The sequence below is a fragment of the Castor canadensis genome, chromosome 13 (assembly GCF_047511655.1).
Source record: "Castor canadensis chromosome 13, mCasCan1.hap1v2, whole genome shotgun sequence".
NCBI classification, from domain to species: domain Eukaryota; kingdom Metazoa; phylum Chordata; class Mammalia; order Rodentia; family Castoridae; genus Castor; species Castor canadensis.
The window spans coordinates 105,556,981-105,572,309 of record NC_133398.1 but is presented as its reverse complement, the minus strand read 5'-3'; the positions used below and the strand labels follow the sequence as shown (position 1 = coordinate 105,572,309).

At 44.1% G+C, this 15,329-nt stretch overlaps 1 protein-coding gene across 7 annotated transcripts in view; it reads right to left on the bottom strand.

Moving 5' to 3' along the window:
* LOC109675955 (SHC-transforming protein 3) overlaps positions 1–15,329 on the bottom strand; it is a 171,888-nt gene that overhangs the window by 56,249 nt on the left and 100,310 nt on the right. For all 7 annotated transcript variants that reach the window (XM_074052413.1, XM_074052414.1, XM_074052409.1 and 4 more), the window contains one exon: positions 12,737–12,788. In XM_074052413.1, coding sequence (XP_073908514.1) covers positions 12,737–12,788 — 52 coding nt within the window. The remainder of the gene's footprint in view (positions 1–12,736; positions 12,789–15,329) is intronic.

Sequence of the window (15,329 nt, the reverse complement as noted above, 5' to 3'; positions counted from 1 at the left end):
TTCACCTCTGGGGCCTCCCACAGCAACGGAGGAAGGCATGCACTTCTTAGAGTTGCTTTCTGCAAAATTATAGGTTCTGCTTTCAAATAAAGAATTTTCAAGTTCACATTCAAGTTCTTCGATATTTTTAGAGTTTACAAACCATCGGTTCTGACCTCAATAGGAAAATGGCAACAAAGAGCCTAAGCTTGTACAAACCAGGTCCTTTCTATGAGCCTTAAACCATGACTTTACGCCGGGATCTGCTAATCAATCTTGATCTTTTTGATGTCTTACAGCAAACTATTCAGTTACTCTCATTGAGGGTAAAGTGCTGGCCATCAAATTTGGCTTCTGACAACATTGTAAAGGGCAACTTTTTTTTTTTTTTGAGACAAGATCTTACTATGTAGCCCAGGGCCACTTCAAGCTAGATCCTCCTGCCTGAGTCTCCTGAGTGCTGTGATTATAGGCGTCCACCACCATGCCCGCTCAAGCACAATCTTTTGAAATGAAAGTTAATGGGGGGTATTAATTAGTATGACCATTCCAACAATGTCCCACTGTATCTATATGAAATTGAGACTAGATTTTCACGCAGATTCTCAGAAAGGAAGCTGTGAGAAAGAGTAGATAAAAGCCAGGGGAGTCAGTGGATTAGAACAGGGCCGGTGGGAACAGGGACCTTGGAGAAGGGGAGAGACCTGACAGGGTCCCTAGTTGTTCAAGGGGAGATGGAAGCCATGACAGGAGAACAGGCTGTACTGGAAGAAAGGCTGTGGTACAATCCATGTGAAACCTTGGTCTTATGGGAAAGTGCTACTTATCCAGAATCCTGGAAAGTACTTTCACACACAGAAAGACATCCACAGCACCCAAGAGAAGAGCACAGCACAGAAGAGTCTATCTGCCCCTCCCTTGACAGGACTGTGGACAGGAGCAGGATGTTAAGCATTGTTGGGCTGAGCTCCTGCACTCGACTCAACAGACCAGATTAGTCCAAAATGGAGTCACTTATGCTAAATACCATAGTATCAAGCTAAAACTGTAGGAAGCAGGCAGATCTCAAAACACATCCACTTTTTCAGAAAACAGGAGATTCCAGTCTACCTGAGCCAGAAGCATAAGAGAGGCCCTCTGTTTCAGCTGCTACCAAATAAGGAATCCAAAGTTGGCAGTCAGGTTCTTTTGCTATCTTTCTGCTTCCTCATTCCCACCCTATGAAACCCACTGGTCTTCCATGGCCCCGTGGAAGCTCTTATTCTGTTTCATAAAACAAGGGTGTTCTGGTTCATGAATCACAAATAAAAGCCAAGGAGATCAATGACTAAATTTGTTGTAATCTTTGTCTCTTGACAAACGTAACCAGGTCTTATTATTCATGGGATGAAGGAATTCTCCCTGGAGGAAAGGACAGCTGCCAAACATACTCCATCTTGCTCTTGCCAAGTCACAATGTGACTGTTTTCAAGGAGGGTTCCTCCAGGAGCCCCTGTGAGGACCATGGGTCACTATTCCCCAGCAGGAGCAGTGATGGGGAGACAGGGAGAAGCCAGACACAGCAGGAAGAGGCCTGAGAAAGATGGTGGAACCACCAGGAAGGGGACAGAAACCCCTTCCAATACCTTTCACAATACCAGGTTCTCCACATGCAAAGCTAGTCAAGAACTTGCATTCACTCAGAAGGCAGCTGCCTTCGCCCTGTAGCCATGGGCTCTCCTAGGCTCCAGGTGAACACAGAGAAAAGTATTTCCTTGGAAAAGCACGTGTGAGTGGATTGTTGCTTTGGGCTGCAATGCAACCTGTTGGACACAGCAGGCTTATTTTAACAATAGCCAAGGGATTCATCTACAGGTGTCCTGGTTGACTTTTTATCTTAATTATCGATTTCTTATTTAGTTATGAATACTAGTATTATTAAGCATCACTCTGGACAGTCAAAGCAAGGTGATTTTAAGCAGCTTTCACAGAGATGCAGGTCATTGAGTGATACACATGGAAGCTTCAAGCTCATAAGGAAGTAGGCATTAAGACATAAGGGAGAAAAATCTAGAATGATATCTTGTTCCTTCCCCACCTGTCTGCTGGCTTCCAGCCACACTCTCACCAGTCCCTTGTTGTCAGCACCCTTGTCTGATCAAATCCAAGGGAAAAATTAAATTTCTGTGGTGGGGCTGTACATCTCCAGCCATGTATCCACTGACCTTCTACATATCTGAGAACACGAGGCTTGAGATGGGTCCTCCAGGATGTTTTGAGCAGTGTAGAATCCAGGTGGAAGTGACCACGGTAAGGACCAAGCCTTAAGTGTCAAAGAGGGCAGCAGAGTCTGCCGACAGTGAGAAGACACATGGACTTGGGAATTAAATCGTGACTCTGGCACTGTCCCATGACTGGAGGAAATGTCTGCATCAGTTGCTTTGGTATGAGGGACATGTCTGTAAAACAGCCTCTATATGTCCCAGAAACTCACCCCATCCAAAGCTAACCCTGGACATTGTATCTCCAAGCCTGGAATCTTCTCTGAGAATACTGCCAGTCTTTCAGTGGGAGCCTCCATCTTCCTAGCCTAACCGTGAGATCTGGTATGTGCATCAAATGTTTAGCTCTCCCAGGAGGTCATCAGGCATTATGGCACTGCCAGGGCTTCGCATGTCCATGAGGAAATGACAGAGAAAGGCATAGTTCCCAAGCAAGGAGAAGAAAGAGAGGAGAGAGCCACAGGGTGTTGGTGCCAAGGTTTCAAAATTACTTGAAACCTAACCCATGGCTCAGAGGACCAGCAAAACAGAGGCATGACACACGCTACCTCCTTGGGGAATCTGGCCCTTTCATTGACACCAAAAACCAGCAAAGTGTTATTGACCCATGGGTGGAACTCCTCTGCCAATATTCATCTCTCTTGTTTAGCCCTGCCCAGTAAGAAATGCCAAAGCCACTCTCAGGAAGAGTCACCCATGACATTAGTAAGGGGACTTTGTGGCCACACCAAGGGCTTCCCTATCCCTGATAGGGACCACTGAAGAGCAAACCACTAACCTGTGAATGCACTGTGACTCTTGCGATCATGCAAGAGGACGTGACATGTTTCTTCCATAGTGTAGCCTCCTGATAGGTCAATGCAGACGGCTTCCAGTGCTAAGAGTGGTATCAGTGAACCAGAAGCCAGGGCCCAGCTACAGCCCAATCCAGCAAAATGCAAATTTATAGCTTCCCTGTCTCTTCAAATCGATGCAAAGGCCAGAGGCCACACCTGTCCATCAGAGCTCAAGGCTGTGTCTGGTCATCTGCTCCTTCAGTGGACTATGAGCCAACTGGGAACATCCAGCAACTAGTGTGAGGTTGCTCACCTGGGCATGTTCTCATCCCCTGCCTGGGACATCTCCTCTATTAGTCAGGATGGGCATAGTAGGCCAGAGTTACAAGCAACTCTGACATCTCTGACTGAAAACAACCCTTTCGTTCTTGCTCACTCATTTCTGGGCAACTCTCCAGGGTAGCTGTCCTCTACTGGGCAACTCAGTGATTCAGGATGCTATGATCTTTTAATTCTGGATCTCAATACAAGGCCTCCCCAACAACCTGAGGAAGAAAGAGCCAGCAGAGCCTTGCACCAGGACCAAATGGTCCATTCATTCTGCCCTCAACCCCTGGTACAGCATGGTCTTGTGGCTCCTCCCACACAGGCAAGCTGGCAGGTGCGATCGTCCATAAGTTTGGAAGAGTGGGACACAGCAGCATCCCCCACTTATTCTTGGGTTCACGCTTAATGGTTTGTTACCCATGATCAACTGCAGGCCAAAACATTAAAGGGAAAGTTCTAGGAAAAAACCAGTACGTTTTAAATTGTGCGTTGTTCTGAGTGGCATGCTGAAATCTCCCGCCATCCCACCCTGTCCCGCTAAGAATATGTCCAGCATCTTCATGCTGCTGGCTGTCACAGGGCCTGCAATCATGTGACCCTTCCTTTACCTAAAACTGTCTAGAGTGCAAGAGTTGTGATGCTGGCAATCCCAATGGGCCAAGGAGAAGCAGTAAAGCGCTTCCTTTAAGTGAAAAGGTGAAAGTTCTCGAGTTAAGGAAGAACGACAGTAGGAACCAATCTTCTATTTGTGAAATTGTGAAGGAGGAAGAAGAAATTCAGGTTAGTTTTGCTGTTACACCTTAAACTGTGAAAGCCATAGCCACAGTGCATGATAAGTACTTAACTAAGATGCAAACGACATTAAGCCATTGGGCTCGGTGCTATCCTCAGTTTCAGGCACCCATGGAGGGGTCTTAGAGGATATCTCCCATGGAAAAGGGGGATGACCGTATTAGCCATGCTCATCATGACCACCCAACTCCAATGTCTAGTTCTTGAAGTCAGAGGTATCCATGTTTTTTTCTTTTTATTCATGCCTATAAGTAAAGAATTTTTCGTTACATGTCTGAAATATTGTTTATTTATAAATTACTAATGCATATTCCTGTGTTAATATCATGTTTCTTATGAAAATATTTTAAATATATGCTTTATCTTTAAACAGGATAAGATAAAATATAAACTTAAGATGCCTTGTTATCCCAGAAAACATCATTTCCTTGTTGGTCAGTATCTCAAGGCATGACAAAGACTTTGGGTGTAGGCGGTTACTAGTAACAATGGGTAAAAATTGACTTTCACATCTTTGAGATATTTTTCTTAGTCAGTTTTAACTTGAAGGAGTGATTTTCTTTTCTTTTGGTGGTATTGGTGATTGAACTCAGGGTCTTGTGTTTGTTAGGGAGGCTCTACCACCTGAGTCACTCCGCCAGCCCCTGGAGGAGTGATCTTTTATCTTATGATTACATTATCATTGTTTTTACTTTGAAATGTCACCTATGAGGTGTTCCAAAGGCCAGCGCATGTCATCTGTTAGTTTTCCTGATTGCCTAAGCTCTTTACTATAATATAAGTCCTAATTTATGGTTCCTCACTGAGAGATTTATTCAGTTAAAACCATTTAATAGATTGATGTAACTCCATTTGTATGCATTTGCTTTTGTTGCCTGTTCTTTTCAGGTCTTATTTTTAAAAAAATCCTGCCGGTGACTTACACCTGTAAACCTAGCTACTTGGGAGGCTGAGATTGGGAGGATTGTGGTTTAAGGACAGCCTAGGCAAATAATTCATGAGACCCTCTCCCCAAAATAACCAGAGAAAAATGGACTAGATCCATGGTTCAAGCAGTAGAGTGCCTACTTTGCAGGGGTGAAGCCCTGAGTTCAAACTCTAGTCCCACCCCCCCAAAAAAAAATCCTTACCTAAACCAATGTTATAAAACATTTCCCTTATTTTTCCTTCTTGAAGTATGATAGTCTGGGGCCTTCAATAGTTGATTTTTGCGTATGATGAGAATCTGGTTGTATCTTTCTTCATGTGGATAATAAAATATCTTCAATTATTAAAGAGACTATCCTTTCCCCAGTGTGTGTCTTTGGTCCCTTTGTGGAAAGTCAGTAGGCTGTGATGGCATGGGTTTAATTCTGGGCTCTCTATTCTGTTCCATTGGTCTATATATGTTTTTATGCCCAAACTATGCTGTTTGGTTATTATAGCTTTGCGATATATTTTGAAGTCTTATGCCCAAACTATGCTGTTTGGTTATTATAGCTTTGCGATATATTTTGAAGTCAGGTATTGTGATGCCTCCAGCTTTGTCCTTTTTGGTCTGGACTGCTTTGGCTCTTCAGAGTCTTTCATGGTTCTATACAAACTTTAGAACTATCTTTTCTATTTCTGTGAGGAATTTCATTGGTATTTTGATAGGGGTCATATTAAATCTGTACACAAATCTGAAACAACCCCACCTTAATCTCACAGAAGTAGAGTAGAAGGGCGGCCTCCCTTCTAGGATGGAGTTGGGGTTGGGGAGGGTGGGACGTGCTGATTAAAGGACACAGAGTCACAGTGAGGATGGAGGAACTTCAAGAGCTCAATCATGAAGCACGGGGCCAGAGTTAGCGACAAAACATTGCTTCTTAAAAATGTGAAAAGAGTGCATGTTACATGAGGTGAGACAACAAATTTGTTAATGAGCTACACTTGGCCATTCCACAATGAATACACAGAATGGTCCCTCAGCATTTGTTGGTTCCAGGACCCCACCTCACACCAGGATGCCAAAATCAGTGATGCCCAAGTCCCTTCTATAAAATGAGATGGTATTTGCATATAACCTATGCACATCTTCCTAAATACTTTAAATCATCTGTAGATTACTTAAAATACACTTTACTTGTGTAAATGCTATGTAAACAGTTGTTAGACTGTATTTTTATCTGTATAATTTTTATTGTTGTGTTGTTACCTTTCTGTGTATTTTTGATCTGTTGTAGGTAGAACCTGAGAATGCCTGTGGTTATGGATGGCCAAGAGTACTTCAGAACCTCCTGTGGTACACGATAAAAATCACAGTTTGTCAATTTATAAAACAAAAACAATTTTAAGCTAGTTAATAAAAGGTGTGAATCCACTTCCCTTAGTTATCTAACTTTAGGTCTTCAACACCAACACAGGCTGACAGCAAACATAGTGGCTGAGAGCACCACCTCCCCCATACCCTACACTGAGCCCACTCTTCTGTACACCTTGTGTGGCAGGGCATGGAGAGGCTGTTGTAAAAGTTCTCAGGCATAAGGTTCAACAAGTGCAAAGGTCCTGGGGCAGGAGCTTGCGGGTATATTCAAGGAAGAGCAGAAGTTGGTGCAGCCAGAGTGGTCAGGACAAGGAGATTATGGAAAATGAGACAGGGGATTAATTGAGAGTGGGTTCACAGAGGGACCCCTGGGTGTGGGGAGGGCATAATTTGGGTGAGATGAACAAAGGAAGTACATAATTGCACTACTGTCAAATGATCCTCTGGTTACCATATCGGGGCAAGATGGGGACCATGAGAGGCCTGCATTGACTGAGTCTAGCGGGAGGCAGCTTGAGGAGACTGAGAAGGCCAAAGTCTCAATGACAGGTAGCAGATAGATGGCAGGTAGAACAGAGAAGGCAGAGAAGTGTTGGAGGCCAGAAGGGGTGTTGTGACTGAGGCCAGAGGGTACTTTTTGGAGGGTGTTTTGTCTCACCCAACCAAGAGCTAGAATCACCCAAAAGCAGTGGGTGCCCTAAGTGTCTAGAGATGGGTCTCGTTGGAATTCCAAGCAAAGAAGCTGGGTGATCCGGGCAAAGCATTTATTGGGGGAACCAAAAGGGGCCACATCTTCACCTGACTGCCAACAGGGAGAGGGGCAGAGACATCTCAGTGAGGGACGAGGGTGTGGGCTTTACATGAGGGTTTAAGGAATGTTGGCTCAGAGCTAGGGCAGCTTCTCTCAGTGATTTAGAAAAAAACCTAAACCCCTTGCCCATGCCTGGGAATGCTGAAGGCCCCGGCTGGGCTCTAGATTGCAGGCACACCTGCACCTGGCTGGTGGGAGGCGTGAGACACTCTGATCCTCAGTCAGGACACAAAAGAAAGTGAGGGAGTCAGGGGGTTCTTGAATCTGTGACCTCTGAAGTTGGAGGCTGAGATTCCAAGAGAACATGAAGAGCGGGCTGGTGATGCCTGACTCTAGCTACCTGGGCTAGAAGGGTATGTGTGGGACTCTTATGCACAGGGATGATTCTGAAAGCCAGGGACCAGCTTCATTTGCAAAATCACTGCTCACAATAGCTAAATGTGTGAAGTACATAAACATAAGTCCAACATTAAATAACCCCCCAGACACACCATCAATAAGTGGAATATTTAATTTCATGGTTAAATAAGCATTGCATGTACCTAATATACAGAGATGGTGCTGAATTATTTTCTGGAGATGAGGCCTTATCATTTAAGACCTTTCTTAGAAAATCACCACTTGGGGCCTGCCATGGTCCAACGCCAAAGAAAATGGACTCCTCTTGTTGAAATGACCATCTTATAAAAGAAGGCCAGTATTAATACATTTGGCTGTTTGTGGCAGCATTTCCCACCTATGGGCTTGCCACTCAAGCCCAACTATGAGCTCTCCCAGGGAAAGAGCATAGGCTGTCTTTGAGGCTGTTTAGGCTGAATTATAGCGATTTCTCTCCTGCTGAGTCAGCACCACCTATGTCTGGCCTGTGGCTTTTTGTGGCTCAGTCCAGAGGGCACTAAAGAGTGCCTGACCATGGTGCCATTACAGTTACAAGTTATGCAAATTACGTGCATCTTGTAGGCAACCATGTGTCTAATTTCAGCATCATTTTGTAGTCACTTTTGTGACCCCAAAAGACCATTTGGAACTGTGTAATATATACAGAAGTTTGCAGTGGTAGGAGTCACTGGGTGGTAATGAGAGTTCCCACATGGTGTTTACTCAAGAACCTGAAATAAAATGAAAGTGAAATGAAATGAGAGACATCTGCATTTCCACGTTCGTTGCAGCATTATTCACAACAGCCAAGAAATGCAATCAACCTCAGCGTCAATCACCAGATGAATGAATAAAGAAAGTGTGGTATACACACACAATGGAATACTATTCAGTCATAAAGTGAATGAACTCTTGTCATTTGTGGCAATATGGGTAAATCTGGAAGTAAAATAAGCCAGGCACAGAAAGATGACTTTCTCACCCATTCATAGAACAAAAAAAGCTAATGTCATGGAGTGGAGATGGGGACCATAGGCTGGGAAGGGTAGGGAGGAGGAGATGAGGGGAGATTGGTGTACAGGAACAAAATTACAGTTAGGTGGAGGAATACACCCTGGTATTCTATTGCCCAATAGGGTGACTATCATCAACAGCATGTTACATACTTCAAAAAACTGTAAGAAAGAATTTTGAATATTCTCACCTCAAGAAAATGATAAATGAGGTTACAAAAATACTACTTACCCTAATTTGATCATTACACATTGTACACATGTGTTAAAATCCTACAAATATACACAATTGTTGTGTCAATTAAAAATTAAATACAATTTTTAAATTGACTTTAAAAAAATGGGAGAGTAGGATTCAGCAAAGACTGACATGTTGGGAATTTCATCTCTAGGTGTCTTTTTGGTCCTGCTTTTCAACCATAAGGCCCCAAAAGCCTAAAATTTCACTCACGTGTGACCCTTATCTCCTTGAGATGCAAGGTGTCATTCCCATACAATTTAAATGACTAGAGTGAACGACCTCTTGCTCTCCACCAGATTAACTATAGAAGCCAGTCAGAAAAATATAGATTCTCATTAGAAATACTTCTAAATTAATCAGAAACCAATGCAAAAAATGTGTAAGCCAGAATCAGTGAAAACGATAAAGAGTAACAACAGCAAGAAACCATCACCTATTGTTATAGATTTTCGATCTAAGACTTTCTGGGGCCCCATGTGTCCTGAGGAACTGAACTTACAGTCTGAGAAGCACAGCGCCCAAGCACTGCTACTGGAGCACTAGACCTAGAGGCCTTTATGTGAGGGCTTAGATGTTTGAGAGCCAGAATAGGAACCAGAATTTCTCACAAATCTGACCACACAATGCTAGAGGTCACTCACACTAAATTAAACCAGTCACTTGTCCCTACAGGAGAAGGAGGGATAGAAGCAGTAGATAGAAAGGGGAGAAAGCCCTTCCACTGGCTCCTTCCCAGAAGGAGGTGATGCTGAATGGACATGGATAGAATAGACAAATGCTCAGAAATAATGTTCCTACTGGGGGGGTACAGCTAGAACCAGTCCCCCTCCCCTTCCACCCACACTGTCTCCCAGAATGCTGGGCCTTCCCAGCATGGAAAACAGACATGGCGGATAACACCAGTAAAGATTGCAAATTCCTTAACACTCTTCTTCTTGAAGGCTGGGCACAGTTCCCCTGTCCTTGAACCTAAGCCACAATGATGGCTTTGAACAATAAACTCTAGCAGAAGTAAAGCTGTCTTTAAGAGCACTGGAAGCCCCCACTTTCAGTCTTATGGAGCCCAGAACTGCCCTATAGGAAGTCCTACTGCCCTAGTGGGTGGAGGGGTCACTTGGAGAAGCCCTGAGTCTCCATGGAACAGAGAAGAACCTGCTGACATAGACTTCTAGTCATTCCTGCCAGTGGCAACTATGGAGATGAAGCCAATTTAGACCTGTGAGACCAGCCCTGACACCACTTAAAGACCATCAATGGCTCCTACTAATGCCATAGGGAGAGATGAATTGGTCAACTGAACCCTGACTAAATTCCTGACCCATCATAAAATATAATAAAATAGTTCTTGTTAAACCACTAAGCATGGAGTAATAGAACAAAGAATGATCATCTCTCCACTCAGTATCTTAAATAAAAGCCTGTCTTAGCTCAGGCTACTATACCACAATACCATTAACTGGGGAATTTAAACTACAGACATTCATTTCTCACAGTTCTGGAAGCTGGAAGTCCAAGATCAAGGTGCCAGAAGATTTGGTGTCTGGCCAGGGCTCTCTTCCTGGTTTTCAGATGGCACCTTCCTGCTGTGTCCTCACATGGTGAAAACTGGGCAAGAGGGCTCTCTGGGACCTTTTCCATAGGACACAGAGTCCTCTCATGAGGCTCCACCCTTGTAACCTAATCACCTCCCAAAGATTCCATTTCTTAATGCCATCACACTGGGGGTTTGGATTTCAACAAACAAATTTTGGGAGCTACAAACATTCAGCCCATCACAGACACTTTCCTCCAAGATCCCAATAGACTGCATGCGATTCTCAGAGAAAGCCTGGTGTAGGGATCACGGGCATACAGAGGAGCTCCTGATCCCTGTGGCCCTGGAAAGGGACCATAGGCAGAATGACTCTTGGTTAGATCCTGTGAAACAAAATAGGCCTTATATGGCCTGAAGCAAAATGCCAGGGGATCAAACTCCTTCAGGGGTAGCCCTGGCCTTACTTCCCAATCTTGCTGTACAGAGAATCACCCAAAGCATTGCTGACTGCATCCCACTCTCTGGGGCCTCCATATTGAGATTATTAAAGCCTCCCTAGGTGACTATAAAGTGTAGCTCATTTAGAGAACCATTGACCTAGTATAGGTGTCCAGGAAAAGAAAAAATCCAGGATTACTTGAACTTATTTTGAAACAAACTACAATAGAGACAACTTCAATGACTGCTATCTCCAGGCTGAACTTGGGGAATCCTGTGTGTGGTGAGGTGCAGCTTGCCACTCTCCTTTCCTCCACTCCCTCCCCTGACTTGGTGGGACTTGAGAATAGGTAAAGGGACTGGCATCGGTGTTGGGTTGATTGTGTTCCTCTAAAAAAAAAAAAAAAGATTATGTTGATGTCTTTACCCCCAGGACCTCAGAATGTGACCTTGTTTGCAAATAGGGCAGTTGCAAATCTATCCAGTTAACCTGTGGTCTTACTGGGGTAGAGTGGACCCTGACCCAATATGGCTGGCCTTCCCACTACATGTCCACATGAGGACATAGAGACATGGGGAGAACACCATGTGACTACTGAAGGTCATAGTGACTCATCTACAGCCACAGAATGCTACAGATCTCCAGAAACTAACAGAAGCTTGGAAGAAGTGAGGAAGGTCCCTTCAAGGACTCAAAGGGAGCACAGCCTCGCTGACACCTAAATTCTGACTGGCAGCCTCCAGAACTCTGAGGAAACACATTTCTGTTTTCTAAGCCACCCAGTTTGTGGTATTTTGTCACAGAAACCTTAGGAAACTAACAATACAGCCTCTAAATTGACGAGATTGGCTTTTGCACAACTGGCCCAGATGCCAGTCCTAACTGAACAGGTGTGCCGCCTCTGCTCACCTGAGACAAACATTGGCTACTTGCAGTCATTCAAGAAGTTGGGGGCTAGAGTATTATGTTAGCAAGGCATCTTGGCACCATCCTAGGCTCATCAGAACCACCCAGGCTCCTTCCCTTTGTCTCCACCTCTGTTCAGGAGTGACAATGTGACAATTATAGATAAGGAAGCTACCTGTCTTTGAACCTGCATTACCTCATCTACAGAAGCCCTCTTCTCCCAAATTATGCCTTATGATGAAGCTCAAGTTTGCCTGGGAAGAACCAGAGCTAAAACACTTTGTATGACCTTGTTACCTCCAACCTCAGGACACTATTAAAAAAATAGCCCATCAACTTCAGTGTTCCTTAACCCAGGGTTGGTAAAGGCCCAAGTGGAAAAATAAACCCTCACACAATAACATGGAAATGCAAATCTTTATAGCTAGGTTAGGGAGTAGTTTCCAAGGGCCACTGACGTACTAACTGCCTAACTCTCTTGTTCTTCAAATGCCTCTTTTAAGACAAGCCACAAGTCACAAAACATCATGCTGAAGAAAGACTTAAGGATGAAGAAGAAGTCCTCAGGAGTCCCAGCCTGTGCTTAGGCCCTAGAAGCATAAAGGGATATAAGGAGACCACACTCTGAACTGCAACACTAGAGCTAGGGACAGGACAGTGAGCACACACAAAGAATGAAATCCAGGCATCCAGGACAATGGGCAGGTGTAGAGTCTTCCAGGTACAGCCAAGGTCACTGTCAGTGCACCAGTGGGAGCTGCTATGTGTAAGTCAGGTGTGGCGTCTGTAGCCATCTGGATACAGGTGTGAGTTTTATGCTCAGTGTTCCGCAGCCTCCTCACTCAGCCAGGTGATGTGTTACCTCAATTCTTAATAATGCCATATAGCACATGCTTGTTTTGATGATGGGAACTGAGGTAATGAAGAACAGCTGGTATGTACATTAAGTCTGGCTGTACACAGATGAGTGATTACAAAGGTCAAGCATTGCTTACCTCTGCGATTTACAGGGTCCTTAGCCACGTAGGCAACATAGTCTGTTGTGTCCTGTAAGGAAAAAAAATGATGTCCGTATCACTTGTCACACTGAGAGGCAACATCACAAGGACACAGTGCCCAACCACATTCTGGGAAGGACTCATTCATCACACAGCCAAAGAATCAGGGCCGGGAGTATAGCTCATGGTAGAGCACTTGCCTCACAGATGAGAGGCCCTGGGTTTGATCCCTAGCACTAAAAATAAATAAATAAGTTCAAATGCTGCCTACAAATTGCCCAACTAAGGCATTTTCTCAAACTATGATGTAGGCAGGAATTCCCCAGAGTTCCTGTGATACAGATTCTACCAGGGCCCAAGGTTTTGCGTTTCCACATTTGTGGTCTGCGCCCTTACTGACAGCAGCAGGACGAGAGACATTTGTTTTCCCTGCATGGTGGATCCTGGAAGCTTTAAAAACGCAGACTCCTGAGTCCTGTTGCTCATATAATCTGCTTTAACTAGTTTGGATGTGAGGCCTGCCCATTGGACATTTTTAAAAAACTCCCAAGTAATGTTAATGTGAACCTAAGCTGAAAGCTGAAAGCAATGTCTACATGAGGAAACTTCATGTCAAAGTTCCATGCAGAATGTGTTAAAACAGATTGCTGGACTACACCCCAGACTTTCCTATCTGGTGGATCTGGGGCCTCCAGATAAATTTCAGACAAGTTACAGCTGCCGCTGGACTGAGGACCACACTTTGAGAACCCTTGATCTAGAAGAAAACCAGAGTGCATATTCAAAGATTGGTTAACATCCACCCCCCACCTTCATGTGGGAATGAGGTAAATGACTCTTCTTGTCTTGGGTATAGCAATCATTTTAATCCATTAACAGTTTATTTTCTGTTTCTTTTCATCCTCTTGTAGTAAGTTCCTTTATTACTATTCCTCAGAAGTCACTTATGATTAAGTATGTAAACATTTTGTCATGCATTGCAAATGAGAAAAATGTGTTTTCTTTTATTGTGGTATTTTATTTTTTGGTTATACAGAAGTTAGGTATCTAAATACAGTCATGTTCTGTTTTATCGAAAAAAAACCCAGATGCTTACAGCGGCACTATTTATAATAGCTAAGATATGGAACCAGCCTAGCTTGTCCATTGACAGATGAATGAATCAAGAAAATGTGGTAAGTACACACAGCGGAGTATTATTCAGCCATAAAGAAGAATGAAGTCATGTCATTTGCAGGAAACTGGACAGAACATGAGCTCATGATGTTAAGCAAAATAAGTCAGACTCAGAAAGACAGTGTCACATGTTTTCTCTCATATATGGAAACTAAGGAAAAAAAGATAAAAGTTGAAGGGAGACTATTTGGGAAAAAGAAGGAAATGAGGGAGAAGTGAGGGAAGTAAGAGAGGGTAATGGAGGGTGACTATATCAAAGTAAGGTATATGCATCCATGAAATTGTTACCGTGAAACTCATTATTGTGTATAATATTAACATACATGTGTTGATAGAAAGTTTGAAAAAACATGTTTTTTTAAATGAGCTGTATTTAGAAGGCTCACCTTCCAGATAGAATATGAGTTTCCTCACCTGCAATCTTATTGAACTAGTGCATAGAGGAAGACAAGACCCCAAAGCTGTGTCAGAGGCAGCTCTGTATGAGTAGTGCTGTGCACACTAGCTTCTCAACAAGTAATTAGGGAGCCAATCATACTCCCAAATCTTGAAAGCCAAAAAGACTTCTCTGCAAAGTTGATATTTGAAACATTCAAAAAAAATCTCAGAGGGAAACTAGTAAAGTTGCTCTATGTTTGTAGCTACTTCCCAAATCTCATTGCTTTGAAGGGCTCCAAGGTGACAGATTAGCTGTTGTCAGCACCTGCAAGGGTTTCTGTGGCGGCCTCCTCCACTGCTTCTGTCCACGAGCAGAGGAGACAAAAGCACCCCTCTCTCAGCACACTCTGGAAAATGGGGCAAGGAGAAAGGGGCAAGAGTGGGTGTAGATGGGCATGGAGCCCTTTCTGGGCACTGAGCAAGGTGGTGGGTTGGGCTGAGCACTTTCCCCGTGACATTACTGGATCTCACAAGCCTACAAGAGAGGACTCTTCCAGCAGCTGTGCAGACTGGGGAATTGTTACCCAGAGTCCTTCTCCCAGAGGCCCCTCCAACCTGCTTCCTTTTCATGTTCACTGGTGCTTTCACAAACCGACTAGGGAAGGGAGGAGTCAAACCATCAAGTGAACCTCCGGTCATCTCCATAAGGATGAGTGGTGGGGGCTGAAGCTATTGGCGAAAATATATGGGTTGTAGTTCATTACCACAGATTTCCTTCCCACGTTCATGGACGTGACAGTCAGCAGTGTCCTTAGAGCTTCCCAGAACATCTGAGAGGGCACCGGTGTCTCCCGAACTGAGAACTGTGGGCGTGCTTTCTAGCATTTGAGGTAGCACTGGAATTTGCTTTTCAATTTTGTGTTTTCCTCTCCATAATCTTAAACTAATATGAGGATATCCAGGATCATTTGGACAACCTCTGTGTTACTAGGTCTGCAGGTTCAGTGCCAAGGTTTGCAGCTGGTCTTCCAGCATT